The sequence below is a fragment of the Cariama cristata genome, unplaced genomic scaffold (assembly GCF_000690535.1).
Source record: "Cariama cristata isolate BGI_N322 unplaced genomic scaffold, ASM69053v1 scaffold6258, whole genome shotgun sequence".
In the NCBI taxonomy this organism is placed as follows: Eukaryota; Metazoa; Chordata; class Aves; order Cariamiformes; family Cariamidae; genus Cariama; species Cariama cristata.
The window spans coordinates 57,021-81,185 of NW_009629353.1; the positions used below are offsets into that span (position 1 = coordinate 57,021).

General features: G+C 38.1%; 1 protein-coding gene across 1 annotated transcript in view; it reads left to right on the forward strand.

Annotated features, from left to right (window-relative positions):
* ATRX (alpha thalassemia/mental retardation syndrome X-linked) overlaps window positions 1-19,873 on the forward strand; it is a 73,527-nt gene extending 53,654 nt beyond the window's left edge. The window contains exons 26-36 of the mRNA XM_009705123.1: window positions 1-134; window positions 2,550-2,703; window positions 3,004-3,107; window positions 4,185-4,293; window positions 5,364-5,541; window positions 6,938-7,132; window positions 15,492-15,641; window positions 16,821-16,946; window positions 17,881-17,976; window positions 18,544-18,672; window positions 19,504-19,873. The exon at window positions 1-134 is cut by the window's left edge and continues 63 nt beyond it. Coding sequence (XP_009703425.1) covers window positions 1-134; window positions 2,550-2,703; window positions 3,004-3,107; window positions 4,185-4,293; window positions 5,364-5,541; window positions 6,938-7,132; window positions 15,492-15,641; window positions 16,821-16,946; window positions 17,881-17,976; window positions 18,544-18,672; window positions 19,504-19,782 — 1,654 coding nt within the window. The 3' untranslated portion in view covers window positions 19,783-19,873. The remainder of the gene's footprint in view (window positions 135-2,549; window positions 2,704-3,003; window positions 3,108-4,184; window positions 4,294-5,363; window positions 5,542-6,937; window positions 7,133-15,491; window positions 15,642-16,820; window positions 16,947-17,880; window positions 17,977-18,543; window positions 18,673-19,503) is intronic.
* Window positions 19,874-24,165: the final 4,292 nt, after the last annotated feature.

Here is a 24,165-nt window from a genome sequence, read left to right on the forward strand (position 1 = left end):
TAGCTCAAGTGGAAGTGGCAGTGATAATGATGTTGAAGTCATTAAAGTCTGGAATTCAAGATCTCGTGGAGGTGGAGAAGGAAACGCAGACGAACTTGTAAACAACCCTCCATCTGTTATAAAATCAGATGAAGGTGAGTATAATATACAAGTAAATAAAATACCAGGCAGCTTCATTTTGCAAAAGGCGATTTCAGAGGGCTGTCAGGAATTTTGCTTTCTTGCAACAAATTCCTTAACTCTGTGAACTGCTTCTATGCTCACAGCTCCCACTACTTCTAATAATATACTTGTCCTGGAAAAACAAGGGACGTCAATGTAGAACTCAGAGGTCTTGTGGCAAGGATGCTGCACAGTTAAATTTTTTTAATTCATAAGTACAAAATGATACAAAATTGACAGATGAACTTAGGCTTCTTTCCATCTCTTTGTAGACTTACTGGTGAAAGATTAATGGAAAGGTTAAGAAATACACGTCATTCATTGTTGCACCTGGAATTTGAAATGGATGTTGAGCAAGCAGATACAATGCAACAGGAATACGAGACCTTTTTAAAGATTGTTATTCAAACTACTTACATCTGTACATTTAATTTTTGGATTTTCCTTTAATAATTTGGCTTTTGTCTTGATACTAGTATCGTAGAACTAGTTTTCTGATTGTAGCATTTATTGTGTGTCTAAGCACTTTCCCTAAAGAAATGTTTTTCTGGGGACAGTTAAGATGAGAATTTTTTGGGGGGCATCTCCATTCCATGACAGATTGTAAACATGTAAGGGGAAGAGTGTTGAGTGTGTGTGTTTAAAATACATACACGTACAGATTAAATGTATTGAAGTAATTACTTGTGTTACAGGCAGGATGAGTTTCTGTCTCTGGATCACTTAAAGGTTTACCACTCTCATGCATCCTTGTTCAGTTTAATGGAGGTGTAGAATTTCTGAACAAACGTTTGATGGTGCACCAGATGAGGTTTGCGGGCAGACTTTCTATCATTGCAGCTGTTGGAGGCCCTTCTGCAAAGTTGAAGGGTGGAAAGGTGAAGGTAGAAATAGATAGGTGATGTGTATAGGATTTTCCCACAGCACATCTAGGTCTCTTTGGTTAATTTGTTCATTCTTTGTTCTGGTATTGAAAAATACATTCTTTAAAAGCTTGTATGAGGGAAGCTCAAATAGGAGTTCTGTCAAGGTCAATTCTATCTTGCATCCGAAATTTACTGGTGTGTCACGATTGATTTGTGGTGCATAGTCTGAAAATGTAAATGTTTTGAATTGTTCATGAGATAGAACGCTTCTACTATGTAGGTAAATATTTCAGTAGATCAAAGGTTTTATGTGAAAAAAGTTGTGTGTTATAAATGTAATTAATCAATTTTTATCACTTTAATGCAAAGGGGGTTAAATTGAAGATCATAGAAAGATCATAAAAGAAATGAAGTAATGTAAATCAAGATAATTCATGGTTCTTATCTGCCTCTCCGGTTCTGATTATAATGCTGAATACATGCATTCTTCTGGTTGAATTCAGAATAAAGATAATGGGAGTATCGTTAAAGATTGGCATGGTCTGCATCTGACAGTTTTGAGTGGGTGATACAGACTCTCAACAGACTTGTTTTGCTAGGTGCATAGTTATTTTGGTGTATTTTTACAGTGACAAACTGAATTCTGTAATTCGTTCTAGTACTTCTATATTTTCAAGGGGTTAAGTCAAATTAACAAAATCAATTTATAAGATAGTAACATATTAAAAATAGGATTGTTCCCATGTGTGTACATTACAGATATTGTTAGCATAATAATATGTTAGCAGATGAGCAGACAAGAAGCTTCCTTAAAGAACTTTGCAAAAAGGCAGAATATTATGGTGGATATTTGTTTGGTTTTTTTCCCTCAACTGTGAATCAATATAAAAGGTGGAGGGAAAGTGATTTTTTTTTTTTTCCTATATGCTAATGTTGTCTTCTAAATTAGCTTAGGATAAAAAGATCCTAAATCTGAGCCTAACAGAAGTAAGAGGAGATGGTTTACAGGTTTCATCTTAAACACCTGTAACATTTGGAAACTTTCTTCCAGAGAGTTCATCTTGATAGATGAACTAGGTAACCCCAAAGACCATTCTTTCTCTTTTTCCAACAATTTCAGATGTTTGTTTGAGATTCAAAATAACTGTCTTTATGGAAAGCTTCTTTTCAATGGGTGTAACATTTATGGATGAGTTTTCAAAGATGCATACTTGTTGGAAACTAAGCTGCCGATAAATACTCTTGGGGAAAAAATGGAGATCGTAGAACCATTTGTCCAAATATCCTGCAACAGAAAAAGGGGATTTATGACTCCTATTGCTGACTTGTGCTGTTGGTAATTGCGAATCTGGTAATTGGTAATAATGCAAACGCTATTTTTTCTTTGTGTATTTGACTCTTTTCGTACCAGTTAAGCCTAAAAATGAGGAAACAATTCTGTAGTTCAGACGTTTCAAAGCATTTAAATTAAGACCATGCCTCTTATCTTACAAATTTTTTAATTTTTTTTTTTTTTTGCAGGCAAAGCTACATCCTCTTCCAATCCTGGTAGCCCAGCACCAGACTGGTACAAAGATTTTGTCACTGATGCAGATGCTGAAGTGTTGGAACATTCTGGGAAAATGGTGCTTCTCTTTGAAATTCTTCGAATGGCAGAGGAGCTTGGAGACAAAGTGTAAGTCAGTTCTAGAAATATTTTTAATTACCTTTATAAATATGTTAGTCTGACTGTGTTCTTTGTTCAATCTTCATAATGCTGTAGCTCAGTTTTCTGAAGCAAATGTGCATGCTACGTTCATTTTTATCAGTGAGTTTTCCCATACATGCGTGTACTCCACCAGAGTCTTTCTCTGTGTCTAGAAAGGCTGTTTGTTTCGAAGGTGATATCAGAGTGAGGAGGGAAGAAAAAGAAAGCAATACAATAATTAAAATAACCTCAGAGCTGAATTTTGTGTTTCCCTGTTTCTGTTTTTAGCCTAGTGTTTAGCCAGTCCTTAATATCTCTGGATTTGATAGAAGATTTTCTGGAGCTGGCCAACCGGGAGAAAACTGACAAAGACAAGCCGCCTATTTATAAAGGTGGGTGTCACCTTGAACAATTGCAAAGCTAGTAACTCTTTTACAAGCCTCTGTTCGGTCCAAAGGGAATGGATTTGAAATAATTGTTTTCATTAGAAGTATTGTATGCTCTGTACCGTTCCTGAAGTTGGCAGGATTATTGGCTCCTCTGCAGGTGGTCTCTGCTATCCCATTATGTACTCTTGCTTCTGATTTCATTTTGTATCATCCGTGTTTAATACAGCCTAAGCAGATTAAATGTTCATCAGCTGAAAGGAGAGAAGGCATTTTGTTACATTCTGTAGAAAAATGATGTTATATACTTTTTAAATTAACTTTGGCTCCAAGTTAAGGCATATCTCTGCAAATGTGTATATACAACTAGAAATAGTGAAGAATAAGAGGAACTACCCAAAAAAAGCACAGGTCTTTTCAAAGTTTCAATTTAAATTTAACCTTGGAGCATAGTTTGATTATAAATTTGTTTCTTTAAATTCCAGTCTGTATGAGGAATTTCATTTAATATCAGTTGATCTTTAAAAAAAAAAACAAAAACAAAAACAAAAAAAACAAACAAAAAAACCCCCACAAAAAAACAAAAATCCCAAAAAAACCCAAATCAAAACCAAAAAAAACCCACGAAACAAAATCTTAAGAAGAAATGGATAGTGATAGATGTGGGATACTTTTTGCAAGGTAAAATTATATTGACAACGTTTATTTTATTCTACCTCTGAATCATTTTAGACAAAATTGGTTTAGGGTTTGTAGGAGCTATTGCAGGCTTGTGAATGATTGTTGTCATCACAAGTGCGATTGCTATTGTTTTCTGTCATGTTACATATTTTATATTCTGTTATGCAAGCTTCACTACGTAATTTTCAAGGCATCCCTGCAGCAAGCACCAATATCCTCCAAAAACGTTCTCTATCTTGAATGACCCATAGTCATCTCCCATTGTTTTAAAATGTCAGCGAATAGTATATTTTATGTTCCATATTTGTTCTTCTACTGTTTAGAGAGTTGTGTATATCCAGTATTATCAGTCTGGTTATGTACACAATCAGGATTTTAATAATTTGATTGTTACGCTTACAGGTGAAGGAAAATGGTTCAGAAACATTGATTACTATCGCTTAGATGGTTCAACTACAGCTCAGTCAAGAAAGAAATGGGCTGAAGAATTTAATGATGAAACTAATGTGAGGTGAGATCTCTCGTGATACATATGCTTAATTTTCCCCCTTCTCTTTCTTTTGTTCCCTGTTTCTTTGTTACCTGTGTTAGCTTAATGACCTCTTAAGGCTAGGCAAATAAATATCACAGTGTTGTCAGGTGCGGAACTTGCACACAGAATGTGCAACAACAATAGCTTTCTGGTTTCCTGAGATTACTTCCATTTGTAGTGATCAATACTTGTTCAGTGTTTCCTTGCTGTTTTCATTCTTGGTTAGATTGTAAGAAATTTGGATTACAATTAAAAGAATATAAGGACCTAGGAAGGTCAGAGCCCCATGGGGTCTGGCCAGGAGACGGCAGTCACTTGCCCAGCTCTTTTAGCTATCTCCAAAATTGTCTCCCAGACATCCACTGTTCAGACAAGATAGGACTTTCCAGTCTGATTGGGATAGGAAGATAGATACAAACTTGTACCAGTGTAGTGAAGTTAAGGAGCTTTGCTTTCCGAGATTGGTTTGAAAAATAGGTAGCTATGTTGCAGTCATTTATAATGTACAGAAAATAATTTTTTTAAAAAGTTAAATAGAACAAAGTAATCTAATTCAGTGTTAATACTCTTAAATAGTTTATCCTGTCAGGTATCTGACAAGACCTCATTTTAAGTTGAACCTGAGTGAGACGGTATTCACAAAAAGCAGATACATCAAAGAGATGGTGTCATTCTAGAGTTATCCTGAAAGTTTGCTAGGCAGGAAACGGTTTCAATAGCATGGGATATGCCTGTTTAAAACTATGGTTTAATTTGATATAACTAATTTTATTAGAGTTTGAAAATGCAAAACCAAAGATTTGTTTCTTGCCCCACCAGTTTTTGTTAACAGTTGGTTTGCAGAAGGCCCTGATCCGTATTTCTGGGAGTGTATGTTTTGCTAAAAGTGTCATCCTTGTAAAATCTGCATCTGTTTTATGCTTAATACAGTATTTTAATGAAGTTTTTGAGTTATTTCAGTGTATGAACATCTCCATCGTAACACAGCAACACGGGAACAATAGTCGTATTCCAATATATTAAAATTTTGCAACTTTTCTCTGTTCCAGAGGCCGCTTGTTTATTATATCCACTAAAGCAGGTTCCCTCGGAATTAATCTTGTAGCTGCTAATAGAGTAATCATCTTTGATGCTTCTTGGAACCCATCATATGACATCCAGAGTATTTTCAGGGTTTACCGCTTTGGGCAGAACAAACCTGTGTTTGTGTACAGGTTTTTGGCTCAGGTAGGTTTCTGTCTGGTACTTTTGTGATATGCTGGTCCTGCAATCAAATTCATGAATTGTAACTATTTGGACTATAACTATTTGGACTTGTATTGAAGTCTGTAGTGGTCCACATTGATCCAGTCATCTTCCAGCCCTAATCTGATAGCAGTATTTGGCTGCTGAAAAAGCTCTTGAAGGAAAGATTGGTAAAATAAGTAACAACTGAAATTATTTCCTGTTAAGCCCACCTCCTCTGACACTTTGTGTAACACAAATTCTGGAATTCTAGCGTCCAAACTCAGAATAGTGTTCTTGGCTTTTTTTAATTTGCTCACCACTAGAAGTTCATAATTGAGTAGGCTGCATAGAGGATGGTTGTTGGTAGGTTGATAGGCTTGCTCCCTGTACCTGTCTTCTACAGACCTCTAGTCTGTGGGCCCTCAATGGTCCAACTGGAATGAAAACATAGGGAGCTAAAGAATTTCTTTATAAAAAAGGCATCTAGTCATGATTTGAAAACTTGTATCACACCCTACAGATATTAAAGATGTGTGATAATTCTGATGGTCACTGATCTATGCTTTTTTAAAGTATAATGCCATTGTTTCTGTTAGGAAGTATCACGCTTCATCTTCTAGTTCTTCAGGCGTTACAGAGTAGACTGAAGACCTTTTCCCAGTAACAGTACTTAACTCTTGATCAAGTCGCAATTTACTCACCGACTTAAATAGATTACTTTTTGTAACACCTTACTGTCAAACGTGGTTTTTTTCTTCAGACTTCAGTCTATTTTTGTAGTTTTCTATGTGCACTTTTGAACTGTTGATATCCTTTTTAAATTATGATGTTCAGAACAGACTGTGCTGTTCTCGTACTTCTCATAGTCATAATTTTTTTTTAAAAGAAGTAATTTTCCTTTTTTATCAAAGATGTAATTTTTTCATCCACAGCTGTGATAAATTAGACTCAAGTGCTTCCCTTTCCTCTCCACCCCAGTGATACGGTGTCTGTTTTACCTCTTACAGGCTGCTCAAAGCAGCAAAATAAGGACACGCGGTAGAAATTGCCATTTTTTGGTCATAATCCTACTTTGGGGAATTGAAGCAAAACCAAATCTCTTCAAAACACTACTGAAAAAATAACATTTCTTACTCTGATCAATAGCTAGATGACATCTGTCATGTACACAATTCATATTACTTTGTGTTTGCTTCCAGGAGGTATTTTTTTCTTAATTTTTTTCCTCTGCAAAACAAAGCGTTTTCAGGTAACTTTGTAGATACAGGGTCAAAGAAATGAGGGAAGTAGAGCACTGTAATGTTGTTATTGTAGCGCTCTTACATTTATTAGGGTTTTTTCCTGTATGACAAGAAGGTCCAGTATTTGTATGAAAGTGAGTGTCTTTGGTTTTTAGGGAACGATGGAGGATAAGATCTATGATCGTCAGGTAACAAAGCAGTCGTTGTCTTTCCGGGTTGTCGACCAACAGCAAGTTGAACGTCATTTTACTATGAATGAACTTACAGAGCTGTACACTTTCGAACCAGATTTGCTGGATGATCCGAACTCAGAAAAGAAAAAGAAGAGAGATACACCAATGTTGCCAAAAGTAAGTTGATGCACATCACTAGGAATTATATGCTACAGAAATAACTTAGATCTGTATAAGGACAGGGGGCATTTGAGCTTGGAAGGAGAAGAGTATTTTCCACTTCGAGTGGAGGTGAATAGCAGGTAACACAATAAAATAATTAATTTAACAGATGGTAATGATGAGCTAGATAATGAGTTTCCCTTCAATGTAATTAACAGTCTAAGAAGAAGATCTTCAGTTAAAAGACAGGAACTTTAGAACAAACAAAAAAACTTTTTCACACAATTTGAGTGAATAGAAGTCTTGCTGAAGGAAACTACGGAAGCCAAGATCCAAATTAACATCTAAGTGGGTGCGGGTGATACCTAGCATTACTTTAATTTGTGATAACAAATCTGTGAGGTGATACTGTACTTCAAGGTCTTTTTCATCTGCCTAGCCAAGACTTCGTATGTGTCAAATTAATGCATGCTCTCCTTTGCCAAGCCTTTTTGATTTTTAGTTCCTTGTTTAACTCTTCTTGTAGGGACCATTAGTAGACATACGGTAGAGAGAGGGAAAAAGTTGCCCTTACTGACTGTTAAGTGAGGAAAATTGAAAAAGCTAAGATTTTGTGATCTATTTTTAGTGTTGCCAGTACTAGCAGAGACCAGTGACAGTTTTTTTTAGACAATCGTTTATACCATTTACACAACTTAGCGAGAATGCTGATATTCTGTACTCCGAAATAATACGAAGCAGAGATGTCAGACCTTTTTCTGACTTTGTGCTAGATGAACTTTTAGGATCATAGTGGTTTGTTTTCACTGAGGCCTGCCTAAATCTATTTGTAACGGATGTGGCATGTGTAGCGGATGGTTCATTGTCACTGCTTTATGTAGTAGTGGTTCACTATCCTATGTGATACTTAGGGAACTGAAAAATTTACTATCTGAATTTAAAAATAAAAAATAATAACTTTTGCAGTCAGGCAGGAGTAAACTTCAGGGGAAAGAATAATTGGTTCAGTTATTTTACTTTTTTTTTTCCAAGTCAGTTTGTATTTAAGATTAGGCCAAGGTTTTGCACTTTGTCTAACTTATATTCTTTGTCTGCCTTGGTCTGCTGAAGACTAATTCATCATTAAGCTGTTGTGCAATTATCTTTGCTTCTTACCAGGTGAATAGCTAGTAAACAGTAACACATAAACGTGTGGTCTGTAGTTAGTGAACTGGTTAAATTTCTGAGTTACTACTGTGTTTAGGTCATTATACAGTGTCTGGGTGTGGGAAGGGAGGTGTTCCAGTTTGTAAATCTATTAATTTCCAAGGAAAAATGGCATGTTTTCCATTCTAGACTATCTGTAGACCACTCTAATATAATAAATTGTGGTCAGGCATCACACTGGTATTCTTAATAGTTAAGCCATTCTCTGAAACAGTCTATTAGACCACCTACAGTGTCGGTGCAGCTGCCAGGGGGATTTGGGAAGTGTTAGCCCTGTAAGTGTTAGTCACTGTTACACATGCATTTTAAAACCCTTGAAAACAAACTTTAATAACTGTATCTAAGCTCTTTTTATTACAGTGTTTCTCACTGTAAGCAGTAAATTGTAGATAACTGAAAATTTTATTCTACCTTTTTACTATGTTGCACATTTTTATTTTGGTAAATTAATTTTTTTACCTCCTAAAACATCTTCCTTTAGGTTGTAATTCATAGTATTTATTTTATCAGTTTTACATTCTTAGTTATTTTATGCAATATACGTTTATGCTTTCACAAACTCATAGCTAATGCATCACCATTTGCTGCTGCTGCTTATTTTTAAGAAAAATTAGGTTGAAAATGTATGAAGCAACTGTGTGTGTTTACTCAAGACATTGATCAATTCAATGCAATAATTATATTTTGAAAGTTACTTGCTTTCTTTTACAATAATGAATCAATTAATGAATGAAGTGTAATGTAAGAGAGAAAGTTCATCAACTCCAAACTTACTTTATCATTCAGTTTTAAATATTAAGTTCCATATTAATTCCCTTCCAACCATTAGTGTAAGGTTTGTGTAAGTTAAGCTGAACACAAGCTTTTAACCAAGTCCCTGGCTGTAAATAGAGCAAATTTGTTTACTGGAATTCTCTTCAGTTTTGTGACGGTTTTAGCAAATGGTATTGAATGGAATTTCGTCCTTTTAAAGCTGTGCATCTTAGTACACACTGTGTGCAAATTTCTAATCCCTCTTTTTTTTAGATTTGTTGGTTGAAAAGGCTATAAATCATCAGGTAGATTCATCTTATTTTAGCAGTTTCTGTATTTATTTGTTGAAAGCAGGGCTTTGCATTCCTGATAACCTCGCAGAAATGGGAAGCTAGCCGTTAACCCCCAAATATTCTTTCCCTTTCTTTGTCCCACTGAATTAGTCTTGGTAGTGAGGAAGAATGGTGCTGGATGCCAACTTCCCTTGGCTTCTGCAGAAGTTGGGAGTGGCGAGCTGCAGGTGTGAAGTGTCGTAGGAAGTATGTAAGGGCCAACGCACCCTTTTGGCTGCTTGGCGGAGTGTGGTAACCGGTGTGTTTGTGTGTCGTTGGTATAGTGGTAGTGAAAACTTCTTGAAAATGTTGGAGGAAAGTGTTTCTAGGAGGGCTGATAAAAATCAGTGGCTGTCATCATGTAAAGTATTGCTTGTGATTTGGGCTTTGGGCAGGGAGTCTGAGGGTAGGAGTGAAGTCTGACCCATCAGATACGCCCAAGTGGTGAGTTACCACGAATGAATCCTGGGCAGTTCAGCCAAGGAAAAATGCCAAGCGAATAGTTGCAGTGAGGGTGACTTGTCTGCTGACTTGGCATTGACCTCCCTTGCCTGGATGAACAGTGCTTAGCACCAAGGTTGTAAGCTGTCACAAAGGAATTTCTGTCGGAGAGCTCTGTCTCATTTGGTACTCATGTTTACTACTTTGATGATCCCACTCTCGGGTTTTTTAATTATTTTTGGCTGTATTTGCATCCCTTGTGAAGCTTAGCCGATTGGGATATTTTATTTATATTTTATCCACAATTAGGTTCTTGCTTTGCACACAAAACTGAGCTAGTCCAGTAGTTGAAGTGACCCCCTTCCTTGATTCCTGTGGTCTGTTTAATTGAATTGTGGCTCATGCCTTATTTATGATATCATAAGTTTAACTTTTATGTTTTATTTCCTATTCTGTCTTTTTTTGGGTCTATTCAGTTCTCTAAAATTCTACATAAACAATCAAAAGCAAGTATCTGGTGTAGGAGATACTGCGGTGGATGGTACTCTCCAAATTGTGCAAGGTTATTAATTCACAAAGTTAACTGTTTCTTATTTCAGTGCAATTTTAGCAGAGATGCATGATTTAGATTTATAATTATAAAACTTCTTAACCATTAAATGAATTTAGCAACACATAGCATTTTTTTAAAAGTTGTTTAAAAAGACTTTTGATTTGCTCCTGAAAACGTTTTATTGTAGCATCAATTAATTACGCAGCATATGGAGATTAAAATTTTCTTTACGATCATGTTGCATGATATTCCGATGCTTTGTTCATGGTGAGTTCAGCACACCCAACCTGATCTCTGCAGCTCTTAGCTGGAAACAAAGGCCACAAAAACTTTCCCTGTATTACTCTTCCATCATTTAGCTGTCTACCCCTTGCTTACAAAGACTGAGCTGTTCCTTTATAATTACAGGCAAAGCAAAAGAGGCATTTAGGCTAAAAGAAGGCTTTAGTTCTGCCTTTTACAGGTTCTGTGTATAATTGTCACTCTTTGTCTTCAAGCTTCTTTTACGTCTTCAAAGCATAGTCTGTTGAGCAATGTTGTCGCTGTGTAATTGTACTGGTGGGCAGACGGTAAGGTAAGGGATTACTTTTGTAATCCTTAGCATTGGTGTGAAATGCACAGTAAAACCAGGTAAATACGCTGCAAGTGTCAAGTGGAAATACAGCTAGGCTCCGAAAGAACAGACTCCTCAGACCGTGGGTACAAAGATGTTTGAAAATACACATTTTAGAATTGACTCCTTCCAAGCAAGCTTTTTAGAGGAAATTCTGAATAGGAATTAGGTGAAATGTTTTCCATCTTTTCTCCAACCGTTTAAGCATGAATGTGGAAAAACCTGGAGGGATAATAGGTTTTCTGCTGGATGTCTGCTAAGTCGGAGAACTCCTTGACTTCAGTGACACCCCACAGCAGGAGGGTGCGTTAGGTGTGCAGCCAGGAGTTGGGTATGTTGAGGAGTGATTCGGGGCTGAGCGTTAGGGTGGTTCTTGTAACCTCTAGTTTTAACACGCTTTTCAAATTCTTGGATGTAAGAAAAAAATTATTTTTAATTCATTTGCTTTTAATGGGTTAGAGAATTCATTCTGTATTGTTTTAAAAGGCGAAGTAAAGCCGTTATGTGAGTGAAGAAACAAATACTACTTGATTTTTTTAAAATACATCCTTGAGAATTTTGGGTTTGCAGTAATCCAAGTTTCAGTCAAAGACCAGTTTTCTTAGAAACTGTTGATAAGGGGGGGAAAGACGTTGAATGTTACCAACTTTTTATAGAAAGTCACATGGCAAAGGTGCAGTGTGTATTTTTCCTAGAAGCTTATCAAAGTGTTAATTTTAGCAGCAGTTTTCTGCCCTTTGCGGTCGGAACAAGACCTTTGGGTTGCCGAGGAGCGCAGAGGAGCCAGTGCGTACGGTTCTTGGGGGAAAATGCCTGTTGAACTACAACCGTAACTTCGTAGTGCCGTTTCTCTGCCCTTACCCCTCTGAAACAGCTGCTGCGTCTTCAGCAATGTAAATACTTGGTTTTAGCAGAATGTTTTTATTATGAATGTTGTTCCCATGAATTATTAAATTAGTCTTAAGTTCCACTGCTTGATTTCATTCATCTGCTATCCCTGCTGAGTTGAAAGGGACTGCTTTAGAAATTCAGTCCAAAAAAGGTGTAACAGGTGTCTTAGGGCTATCACTCAGTCAAATTTGCTGTGTTTAAGTATAGAAATAATTACTGTATATAGGCCATGAGCTTTATGCAAATTAGTGACTCATCTAGCACAGACTAAAGGCATAAGCAGATTTTCTTGTTACTTCTGTAGAGTAGCTCTTAATTAATAAATTATGATGATTGTATTTCTGGCGTTACATTTTACTTTGCTCTGAATTTAACAGTGGATCTGGAGTGTGGTTTGTTGGTTTTTTGGGTTTTTTTTCTTAAATCAATGTGATTTACGACTGGGCTATTGGTTTGGGTTTTGTTAAAGTAGGTTCTCACGGGCTCGGCACTCAGCTCCCGAAGGATTGTATACTGGGGTAGATTTGGCTGGTACGTAGCTAACGGCAAGAAGTTTTTTTACCACAAATACTGATAGCTGGACTCAGTGATAAGTGCAATGCTTGTGGCTTACCTTGGCCAGTGCGATGCGTATTTTGGAGCAGTATGTATGAGGTAGGAGCTGGACAAAGACCAAATGAGGGGGCACTCTGTGTCCCTCAGACCTGGTACTGTTGCACCCTCTGTTTTTTGCTTATTCTTCCCCAGATCAGCGTGTTCAGTGGATTAGAGTCGTGGTCACATTTTTCTGTGAAATGAAAACTTGGCTCAGTTGAGGTCATGCAATGCAGATTGGAAAGGCAGATTAAAACAATAGTTCAGATTGAGTTGGATGTAGTATACCATTATTTTATACTACCTCAGGACATAACCAGGGCATGTGTTTTGCTGTAGTTCCGAACTAGGGGACAATTTTGTGAATTTTGGAAATCTGTTGTTCTCTGAATCAAAAGAATTTGCTGCTTATTTAAACTTCTTTCTATTTTTCACCTTGATGGTAAATGTTCAATTGGTTGAGAAAAAACTTGTTTATGAACTAAAACACAACTTGCATTCTTTCATGGAAGACTTCCTTTCTAATACATTGATCTCTCCGTAGCTTTTAATTTCCAACAGGATTTTAAAAAGACAAACCTTTTTTTAAAAACTGAAACCCTTTTTTCAGTAGCTCTTCATTTTTTCATTCATCACCAGAATTTCATCTTAAAGCTTATAAACCAATTGATGATCATTGTTCTAGCAACAAGCCACACAAATTAAAAGGAATACTTATTCTGATGAATTTTTTTTTGTGTGTAAGATGACTTTATTATATTTTTTCATTGTAAAATTAAACAAACTAAATGGCAGTACCTTGCATATCCCAGTTTTCAAGCTCCATCATTAAAGTTAATGCAAAATAAAGTTTAGACAAAGAAAAGCAAACACACAGTTGGATGTAATTTAAACCATATTTTGAAGACTATGTTGGCTAAGCGAGTGTGGATTATATTCCACTATTGTTTTCAATAATAGTGTTACCATGGAAATTAATGCATATGCATGTCCAGGAACCCTCCACACACCAATGTACAGCTATGGTATGCTGAGAGCGCTTTAATCGTGTTAGCTTACTTTTGTAATATCTTCCTGACTTCTTCATCCACTTCCTCTAGATGTTTTCATCATATCCTATTACTGCGTCCCTTTTCTCTCTCTGCCTTCTCTCCCAGCACCCCAAAAATACCATTATTTGTTCCTTGTGCCTTTTAGTCATGCAGATACTACATTGAATATTTTGTTGAGGAGCTGGCAATGAAAGCATTGATTCAAATTTAGGGAGACCGGACAGTCGAAGGATGAAACAAGGACTAGCTTATGTAATTGGTTAACATAATTGGGTTTTAAACACACACAGAAACAAACAACTTTCTGTAGCTGTTGTGGCAAAACCACTGGTCAGGACTTCCACATGCAGTTCCCAGTGGTGTTGCAAAATCTGTCTGCTTGCGGGTACAAGCCATTCTTTCCAATCATTCTTCTATCCAGGTTATAAAATGTCAGGGTAGGACAGTTCATGTCCCGGTTTGTACAAATGCCTGGCAGAATGAGGGCATGATGTGGAGCAGGCCTGTAGGTGTCCGTATAATTCTACTGCAAAAAGTGTATTCAGGGTATTCACTGTAATTTGTTCCAAAAGTTCAATACTCTTTTTGTATTAGGAATCTTAAACTGAGTGCTGAGGTATATCGGAGCTTTCTTAATTTGGCGAGCTCATCAGTGATACAAGTGCATTTTAAAAAAAAAAATCCATGTTCGGTAATTATCTCCAAAAGGGAACTCCTGCAGTGCAGCATGTGCAGTTTTTAATCATCTTACAGCACATGTTTTTCTTCATCCCTTGCAGCATTACCTTTATTTTAATACAAAGAAGTGTCATCTTTGGGAAAACTGTGGAGACTGGAATGTTGTCTCAGTGAGAATAAGGACTGCAAACCCATTACTACCTACCTTGAAATACCAGCTTTTCACATTCATTTGCTCTATCTGTTTTTATACCACTTCTTCACTGAGGTCATGATCTATCATAAGGTGGCATCTGTAGTCCAGACAAGGGCAGTGGCAACTTAGTATTTTGGTTAGCAGCTAGTTTGGTTTTGCTTTGTCTAGGAAATAGTCAGCATGCCGGTAACTCGGCATTTCAAAAAAACACTAATAGGATTTAGTTAAAATTTTTTGTGTTAGAAATCTTAGACTGAGTGCTGAGCTATATTGGATCTTTCATATATATAAATATAAAAAAAAAAGTGTGTGTGTATATATATATGTGTATATATATATGTGTATATATATATGTGTATATAAAAAAACCCTGATGCATGTATATAAAATGTTGGTATGCCTGTGAACAGAACCTTCACAATAGTTTGCCATTATAAAGGATATTGTAAATATTTTGGTTCACCTTAAAAGTGATTAAGCATTAGGGGTATTGTGAAATAGAGGAGTCTAAATTGCAACCTGCTGATCAAATCCAGTTCATGGCAGTGATTTGACCTTTCTTAGTGCAGATGGGTGGAGGACTGTTTATCTCGACAAATATCTGAACAGTTGTAAGAAAGCAAACTTTTCTGTTGAGTGCTGATGGACGGTTGATGGACCAAAGTACTACTTAGTGTTTTAAATCCAGTAAAGGTGCTCTTTACATATTAGAAATGCAGATTATTGACAGGTCCTCTCAGTTATCCAGCCTAAGCAAAGGAAAAATCATTGAGTGCATTCCATTCTTTTTAGGTTCTTAAACTGCATTTATTGTTGTGGAACCCGAGTGCATTCCTGTGGTTCGTTAAGTGATTGGACTGTCATCTCTAACAGATTGTTAATCCAGCGCCCTCCCTCTGAGGAAAATTGTACTTTGAAATTATTTTTTAATTTTGCTTTGCTGTGAAGTGCGCTGGGCTGCTATTTGTGAAATTGGGTCAAAGCAGTGAGTGAGGCATGCATGAAGAGTAGATACAGTAGAGCTACCGAGTGACTTCTCATTTTGTCATCTCTTCATTTGAACAGGATACAATTTTGGCAGAATTGCTTCAAATCAATAAAGAGTATATAGTTGGATATCACGAACATGATTCACTGCTGGACCATAAGGAGGAAGAGGAACTCACTGAAGAAGAAAGGAAGGCAGCATGGGCAGAATATGAAGCTGAAAAGAAGGTAAAGCTATCTGATCAGGTTTACGTATATGAAAATAACGTATCCAGATTTAAGTACCACTTACCTTTTCAGTTGGTTTTGCAGGAATTAATTTTCTTATAGGCCAAGAAATGGATGTGTAAAGCAAATTTTGACATATGAAAAATGGAGATACTGTGTCTTGCTTGGTCTTTCGATGCTGGTCTATTGTGTGTATTTTCTTTGTTACTTTCATTTAAAAGTTACTTTTTCCTTTTATGTACACATTTTCTTCCTATTTCAAAGTAAAACTCAACTAGTGTCCTGTGTAATACCTCTCTTTTACCATTTGAGGGAAATTTCCACCTTCATTAAAGGTATACAATTGATTTCAGAATTTTTTACCATGATCCCACAAACGTATAAGCATCTGCCAGAAAGGACCTAAAAGCTTGCTTTTTTTTTCCCTCTGTCTTGTTTATTTGAATTTTAAGCAGGTGGTAGAATGACAAAAATTGTACATTGGCTACAGATTTAGGATTTTTTTTTTACCGTGAAAGGAATATGATAACTCAGTGTAACTGGAGTCTAATAGCAGAAGATTCCTGGAAAGGCAAAGTTCGGTATTCAAATCTGATCAGTAATCTGAAAGTACAAAAAGTGGATGTATAAATTGCCACTGACCATCTTGAGTGAACAAATGATAAATGAAATGGAGTATTGGGAGAAGGTTTTGTGAGGGAGAAGCAATAGGAAGATATAATACAATAAACACTGAAATTACCCTATGAGAAATCAATATGGCAGATGAGCTTTATATTCCTGCTAATAAATTATGCATTCCACTTCTTCAAAATTTGATTACAGTTAGGTCAAACTCAACATTAAGTAGTGGGTTTGCAATATAAAAAATGCATCTTAAGCAACTTAAGATATACTTGGTCTTTTTTTTTTTTTCTCAGTATACCAAATAATTAGAATTAAGCTAAACTCCCGTATTACTCAAGACTAGAACTTGGGTTCCTCTGTGATTAAAATGTCCGTCTGAATCGAGGTTTTGAAAGGATCTTCAGTTTGCTGAGATAGGTTAGCCTTCATGCTCAACGTACACTGCTCGTAATCTGCTGTAAGGGCCGATTTGTCTGCGTATGGTATTTTGTGGGTTATTATAGAAGACCATATCAGAGTTAATCAAATAGAAATGCATTTTGTGTTTTTAAGGGCTTGACTATGCGTTTCAACATGCCAACTGGGACCAATATGCTTCCCACAAATTTCAACTCTCAAACACCGTATATTCCTTTCAATTTGGGTGCTCTGTCAGCAATGAGTAATCAACAGCTGGAGGTAGGGAGCAATCCAAGTAGTGTAACATGTTTGTGTTGCTGTAAGTGTGCATGGCGGTTTTTTCTGTCACAAATAATGGATAATGTCATTCTTAAATAGCTTGATACTTATGTAATAGTATCCCATTTTTAATAGGGGTTTTTTGTGTGTGTGGTGTAGCTATATTGAAGTCTTACCTTGTATGCGTATAAACCTATAGCTGTGCAGCATCTCAGGGTTCGGAAAGATTAACTGCGTTCTTTGCAGACATTAATTACCACGTCTAGCTTTCTGCCTCCATCTGGCTTCTGTCTGAGAAGGAACGGGCAAGAGGAACGTATGTGCTGTTCCCCAGTTATGTCAGGTCTTGGTTTGCCATCTCAGCTGAAGTAGCTGAGGGCGTTTCTTCCTAATAAGATGCCAGGCTGTAAACTGCAGGAGGTTGAAGCACAGTTGTCTTAAGTGTCTGGTGAGGAGTCTGTGCTAAAGAATTGAAAACCTCTATCAAAGTGCAAATCAGGGAGACGTTTGTTGAGTATACCTGAGGAATCATACACAGTATGTGCCAGTATTACGCTAAAACAGATAATTTAGCATAATAGATAGTATTTTGAGCACATGGAATGAGTTGAAACTGTAAAGTCATCAAGAACATATCGCAGAAAATTTGCCTGGGTAAAAATGTAGCACTCCTGTGCTGATCTGAAAACCTTTGGGTACAAAAATAGCTTTTGATAAATACTATCCACTGTACAAATTGGCAGATTGTTCAGTTACTCTGTGCTGAAATTCAGTTGTGTGGAAGCTTAGACTCATTGACTTGTGCAAATTGGAAGAAAAAAGTAATTAAAGTCTAGGTACACGAGGCAAAGATGAAGAAAACTTATAAAAGGTTGGCAAAGAAATGTGTTCTTTGTACCTGTGCTTTATAATTAATTTTCTGGTGTTTTCTCAGGACCTTATTAATCAAGGAAGAGAGAAAGTTGTGGAAGCAACCAACAGTGTAACTGCAGCAAGAATTCAACCCCTTGAAGACATCATTTCAACCATAGTGAGTGAAATGGATAACTGTAGGTTTAGATCAGGAGATGGGGAAAACGTTAAACGTTATCAGGCAAAGAAATTACTGTTGTATATGGTCATTCGGCTAATTAATCGCATTATTAATGAATATAATTTCCAGTTTCTATTGACCTTTATCCCTGCAGCTTGCAGTAACCCTTACTGGTATCTGGATGACAGAGATCCTTAGAGGACTGGCATTTTTGATCCATAATTATTTGCCATGCTCTGAAAATGCTGCTTTTCTACAAATAAGAACAATAATTGTACATAAATAACGTTCATTTCCTGTATCTTGTCCTTACTTGCCTATCGTGGTCTGCCACGTTTCTCCCTTGCTCCCAGTAATCTAGAGGTGTATTACCTTAATTAGCAGCTAGAAGAACTAATAGCTCATAGTTGTGATTCTGGTGAAGTATTATTTTGCATTTACTGGAAATTGGGCTGTGTTTTAACTCTTGATGCAACTCTGAACGTAACGCAAGACCTCAGTTAGCATTACGCTTTTGTTAAAATGACTGATGCCAAGAAGGTTTTGGTTTTTTTCCCTTTTCAGTGGAAAGAAAATGTAACACTCACAGAGAGCCAAGTCCAGGCCCTGGCACTGAGCAGACAGGCAAGCCAGGAGCTTGATGTCAAGCGCCGAGAAGCCATCTATAACGATGTCCTTACTAAACAACAGATGGTAAAGTATCTAATGTTTATTTGATCAACTTTCCATGTTTGAACTGGGATGTTAAGTGTGGACTTTGCATGTATGTGTTCATCAAATAGAAGTGTATGTTTAGGTATATTTGCAGAATGTGTGTTTCAATGGGTCAGGTATTTGCTGGCATTGTGTGATGGTGTATGTGACATTAACATCAGGAGACGGTAACTTCTGCAGTGTGTTGGATTGCACTGCTCAGCCTCGTCGAAGGAGGCTCCGTGAGAAGTTCATGTAAAAAAATACTCGCCAGATTTTTATGTTGAAGTCGTTTGCTTGAAGGTCACAAGGCTTAAGGAGAAATCTGATTCCCAGAGCTCAGAAAGCAACTTGCGAAACACGCGTCTTAGAAAGTATTGGTAACGGTTTTTTTAGCTTAGAATTATTTTGCAAAATCTGAAAGTTGCCCAGATTATGTCCCTGGGAAGAGTTTTTCTCTAAGACAAACATTTAGCGACAGTCGGCACGCAGGGCTTTCAAAGGCAAGATAAATGGTACCTGACAAATCATACTGTAACTTATACCTGGGAATAATTTCACAGTATAGGGCTTGTTGCCGTAGCAGCTTACCTAAACGCTGCATGCAATACAATAGGCAAGTCATTAAGAGAACTTAGCCCTAAATGGTGTTACTAAATGGTTTCTACAGTAATCAGCTTGGGAATACCATCACATTAGTGATGGTGATAACAATGGTGCTTTTTTTCTTCAGCCATGCTGTCCCTAACAAATTGATTTTAACTCTGAACTTGATACCGGCAGCATCCAGACGGGTCATGCACTTACAACAGCTCTACTTTCCCTTCACAGTTGATCAGTTGTGTTCAGAGGATCCTGATGAACAGAAGACTACAGCAGCAGTACAATCAGCAGCAACAGCAGCAAATGTCCTACCAGCAAGCAGCAATGAGTCATCTCATGATGCCAAAGCCTCCAAACTTAATCATGAATCCTTCCAACTACCAACAGATAGATATGAGAGGAATGTATCAGTCAGTGTCTGGTGGTATGCAGCCACCACCGTTACAACGAGCACCACCCCCAATGAGAGGCAAAAATCCAGGGCCTTCCCAAGGGAAATCAATGTGATTTTGCACTAAAAGCCTAAAGGATTGTTAAAATCAGAGAAAGAACTTTTATTTTTTTAGGAATCAATGGCTTAACAGAACTCAACTGTAAAGAAAAAAAAAAAAGTTTGGTTGGTCCCCTAACATGCCACGTTCCATATTAGTATTTCAGCTTTGTTTAAATAGGACATGATGTTTTCCCTGTTGTCAGTGATGTTGCCTAGAATCTTCTTACATATGTTGAGTACAGGAGATAACAAGTTGTTTTCAGTGAAAACAAGTCCTCCCGTAACAGTAGCATCTCCACAGGTTTCCTGTCTGAACTCCTATGCTTGCTTTTAGTAGGTGCGAAGCTGTCATCAGATTTGAGAAGCTTAGGAAGGACTGCAGGTCTGTATGTTTCAGTATACCATATGTGAATTGTAAACAGCTGAGTTCTTGATTAGAGTTGATTCCTCAAATTATGGAATACTTTTCTGCTTACCCATTTCTTTATATTAGTGGGAATATTATAACAGAAATAGTCTAGTTTCCTTTTGACTGAGGTCTGGACTCACACTATATCACCTACGCTGAATGAAACAGAAACTGAAAATGCTCTTTGAAACAGAATTGAGTGCAATATTCTTAAATACTACTGCTCTGAAACCTTTGAGTCGTGCAGTTACATAGAAACTGTGTATACAGCCTTAAATAGTGACGTGGGGAAGGTGATTGTTCTCCCCTCGTCTTCTGCCATTTTTTTAGTTTCAGTTTTATGTGATGGAATAACAAATGGTGATCTTAGAGTTGGAGATGTTTTTCCTTCACATGCTAATTTACTCTATGCTGAGTCCAATACAAAGCACATTTCTGTTAACTCCTTAATGCTGGTGCTACTGTCTTTTTCCCATTGCCGGCAATGGGAGACGGGCCAAGAAAATTAAATTCCTGGTATTTTGGGGGTTAAAATAGTGATGGTGGCCAGGGTCAAACCCTGTTACATAAACAACTTTAAAATGGCAGAACCATTGCTGATTTAAAATCGATACAAAGAAAGTGCTGTAGCAACTTCCAGAGCTGCCAGAACAGTGAAATAACTTTTCCTCTATTAGGTTAAGAGTTTTGGTTATGCACTCCTCCCCCATTCTCTTTCGTTTGTGTGAAAACATGCTTTAGTACACAAAGAGATTGATTTTTTTTTTTGTGTGTGTGTTTGATTTTTTTTTTTTAAAAATGTAGACCAGAGAGAAATTTCTGGTTTATTATTTATCATTAACACTCTCTTTACCCACACTTTCTGTGCTTGTGAAGATCTAACTGAATACAAATAGGGCTTTTCTTTGAATATAGTTTGGTTGATTCATCCCTACCCCCCCCCCCCCCACCCCCCCAAAAAAAAAAAAGTTTATAATCTGGGGGTAAAAAGAAGTGAAAGGAACATTTGAGGCAATGGCGCATCGGCTACAGAGAACTCTGGAGAAATGAGCGGATGGAGGCGTTTGCTCCAGATATTGCTGGACTCTTCTGACTTGCTGACACAAACTAAAATTGTTTTGGTTCCTGGGAAGTTTCTTGCAGGAGTTTGAGTTCTTGCCCTGAATGGACAAGTGGGTGTTTTGCATCTAAATGTGCAAATCTTACGCGATATTTCGTTTTGCGATTGAAACTTGGTTTGTGATCTGGACAGAGTTTGTTTGATCTGTTGACAACCAGCTAACAAGTTGCTGTCTTGGACTCTTTTATTACAAGGTACCACAAAAGAACCTCAGTATGTTCTAGTGCTTTGCCAGCTCTACAATTAAATTTAATTTGGGGGGAGGGCAGCAAAAAGAGGCACATTCACACTAGAAGAAACAAAATATGAGACTTTGTCTCAAACATTTGAAGGCAAATGTACTCTGGGGAACTCTCACCGATATTCCTACGTATCGCGAATAAGAGAAATACTTTCTACCAAACCTGGGAATGTTCAATGGAGTTTTACAGTAACTCAGAGACTTAAATGTGGAAGTTTTAGGCAACATTTAAAGGCACATTTTTTTTCATTCTGGACAAAACTATGGATAACAGAAGACTAATACATAAGAAGAAATCAGAGATAAGCATTGAAGTAAAACTCGGACCACTTTGCATACATGTTTCTCACTTGACATTTTAGCTGCATAACAATGTGCTTTGAGTATAACATCAAGCTTTAACAAATATTTAAAGACAGAACATACATCAATAAGATAATAAAAGGCTCATTTTTATATTTGTTTTAGATGTTTTAATTAGATGAAATGGCTTAAGATGACGAATAAAAATGTTGCTTGTAATACAGTTTTGCCTGCTAAATTCTCCACATTTTGTAACCTGTTTATTCCTTTGGATGTAAAGCGTTTTTGCTTAGTATTGTGATATTGTATATGTTTTGTCCCAGTTGTATAGTAATGTTTCAGTCCATCAACCAGCTTTGGCTGCTGAAATCATACAGCTGTGAAGACTTGCCTTTGTTTCTATTAGATGGCTTTTCAGTTCTGTATTAAATATCTTAAGTACTATAGAAAAGGTGTCCCCTCTTCCTCTAAGGCTGTTTTGTAATATATATAAGGACTGGAAATGTGTTTTTAAAGAGAAGAAGCATTCAAGTATGACGATATACTATCTGTGTTTTCACCATTCAAAGTGCTGTTTAGTAGTTGAAACTTAAACTATTTAATATCTCATTTAATAAAGTGACCAAAATCCATCAGCGTGCCTTGTGCTGCATTCACAACACAGCGTTAACTCCGCAGGGGTACAGGCTGAGAACGTGTCTGTTCAGAGCTGCGCTGCGCTGCCAGTTCAGGCTCTCTTACTGTCTCTACGGCGAGGTACTCGGCACTGGATGTGGCCATTAATTTCATTTAGGGAAAATAGTTGTGGTCCAGGTTGTCAAATTATATGAATTAATAGCAGCTTCTACAGCCAGGCTGTCTGTTAAAAATGAAGAGTGAGTTATTGCCCAGCTATGATAAATTGTTAGGAGTGAGGTGAAGTTTTGCTTGACCAAGTTGGAATAACCTACTTGCTTATTTTAACCTCATAATTGTACTTCTCCCTTTCTTAGTTATTAAACCCCACCTGTTGGGCAAAAAAAGCCTTTCCTACACACACACAGAGAAAAAAAATCGTGTGACAATTGTGTTTTAAACCTGCCCCTGTGCTCATTCCCTGAAGTTTTGGTGTGGCTCGTGGCCAGCGCTGCAGCCGCGTTACTGGCCTGGATGGGTCTGCTCGGGGAGGTGCCGTGGAAATTGTGTCTGGTGTGAAAATAATCAAATTGTGCTGTCGGGGACAGTGTGGGCAATGTGGTTTTAAATATCCCTGTGACTTTTAACTTGATTAAAAACTTTGATGGAGGGTAGCAGGAGGGTAGCAGGAGGCTCGTGCGTGTGGCGGAGGCTGGATGTTGGCTGTCCGTGTCGGGCTGGGGAGCGTCCTGGGACGAGTCCCCGGTACCAAACTGGCCTGCGACGTGCTCCGACCCACGGAGCGGCGACGGTTTGATGTGTCAGGTGCCAAATGCTTAACCTTGGGGGGGGGCGGGTTGGCCTTACCTTAAAAACAGAACCACTCTGAGCAGGGTAGATAAAAATAAATTCATCAGTTTGGGCAGAAAGAGTTTTGGAGTTGGGTAAGTTTTCAAATTTATGGGAAGACAAATGTCCTAAACGTTCCCAGCTGGAGATGTTTGGAAAAACGCTGGTGTTGCAGCAGCAGCCACGTGAGCACGCAGTGTCTGACCTTCCCTTCCCAGACCTGCTTAGGTGTTGAAATAACCCCCCTGCACCCTCTGTGCTGTCCCTTACACCCCGGGGACGCCGGCTCGCGTAGAGCACCCGCAGGACTCTGCCCAGGCGTGGCCGAAAAAAAAGGGGGGCGGCGCTGCTGGGAGGGGCTGAGGGCAAGCCGCGGCCTCGGAGATGGCCTGGGTCTGGGCGACCTGCGCAAACCTTCCTCCGGCCACGGGGCTGGAGAAGCTCCTGCTCTGCCGTGGGCACGTGGGACGAGAGGTCCATCCTGCCGTGCGGCGGGCAGAAAGCCGTTTTTCGCGGCGCCTCTACCTGCCGTGCCTGGTGATGAGGTGGCCTGGGGGGAGGTGGTGACCGAAGGAGGGTGTTGGGAAAGGGCTGAGGCCTGAAATGGGGGACGCTGCCCTGGAGAAGAGCTGGGGGGCTCTGGGGGGAAGGTGGGGGTCACCCCTTGGGTCTGTGCTCGGCCACTGTTGGGGTCTGATCTCAAACGCTACCTTGGCTTTGTGTCTAATGACCGCTGCGCGTGAAAACTGTTTTGGGGTGCTGAATGCGAAACGGTGATTGGTACCTGGGGCGTTCATCACAGCCTGACCCAGTGACAACCGCTGCTTTTGTAATTCAGTTGCACAAAGCGCGTTTCTCAT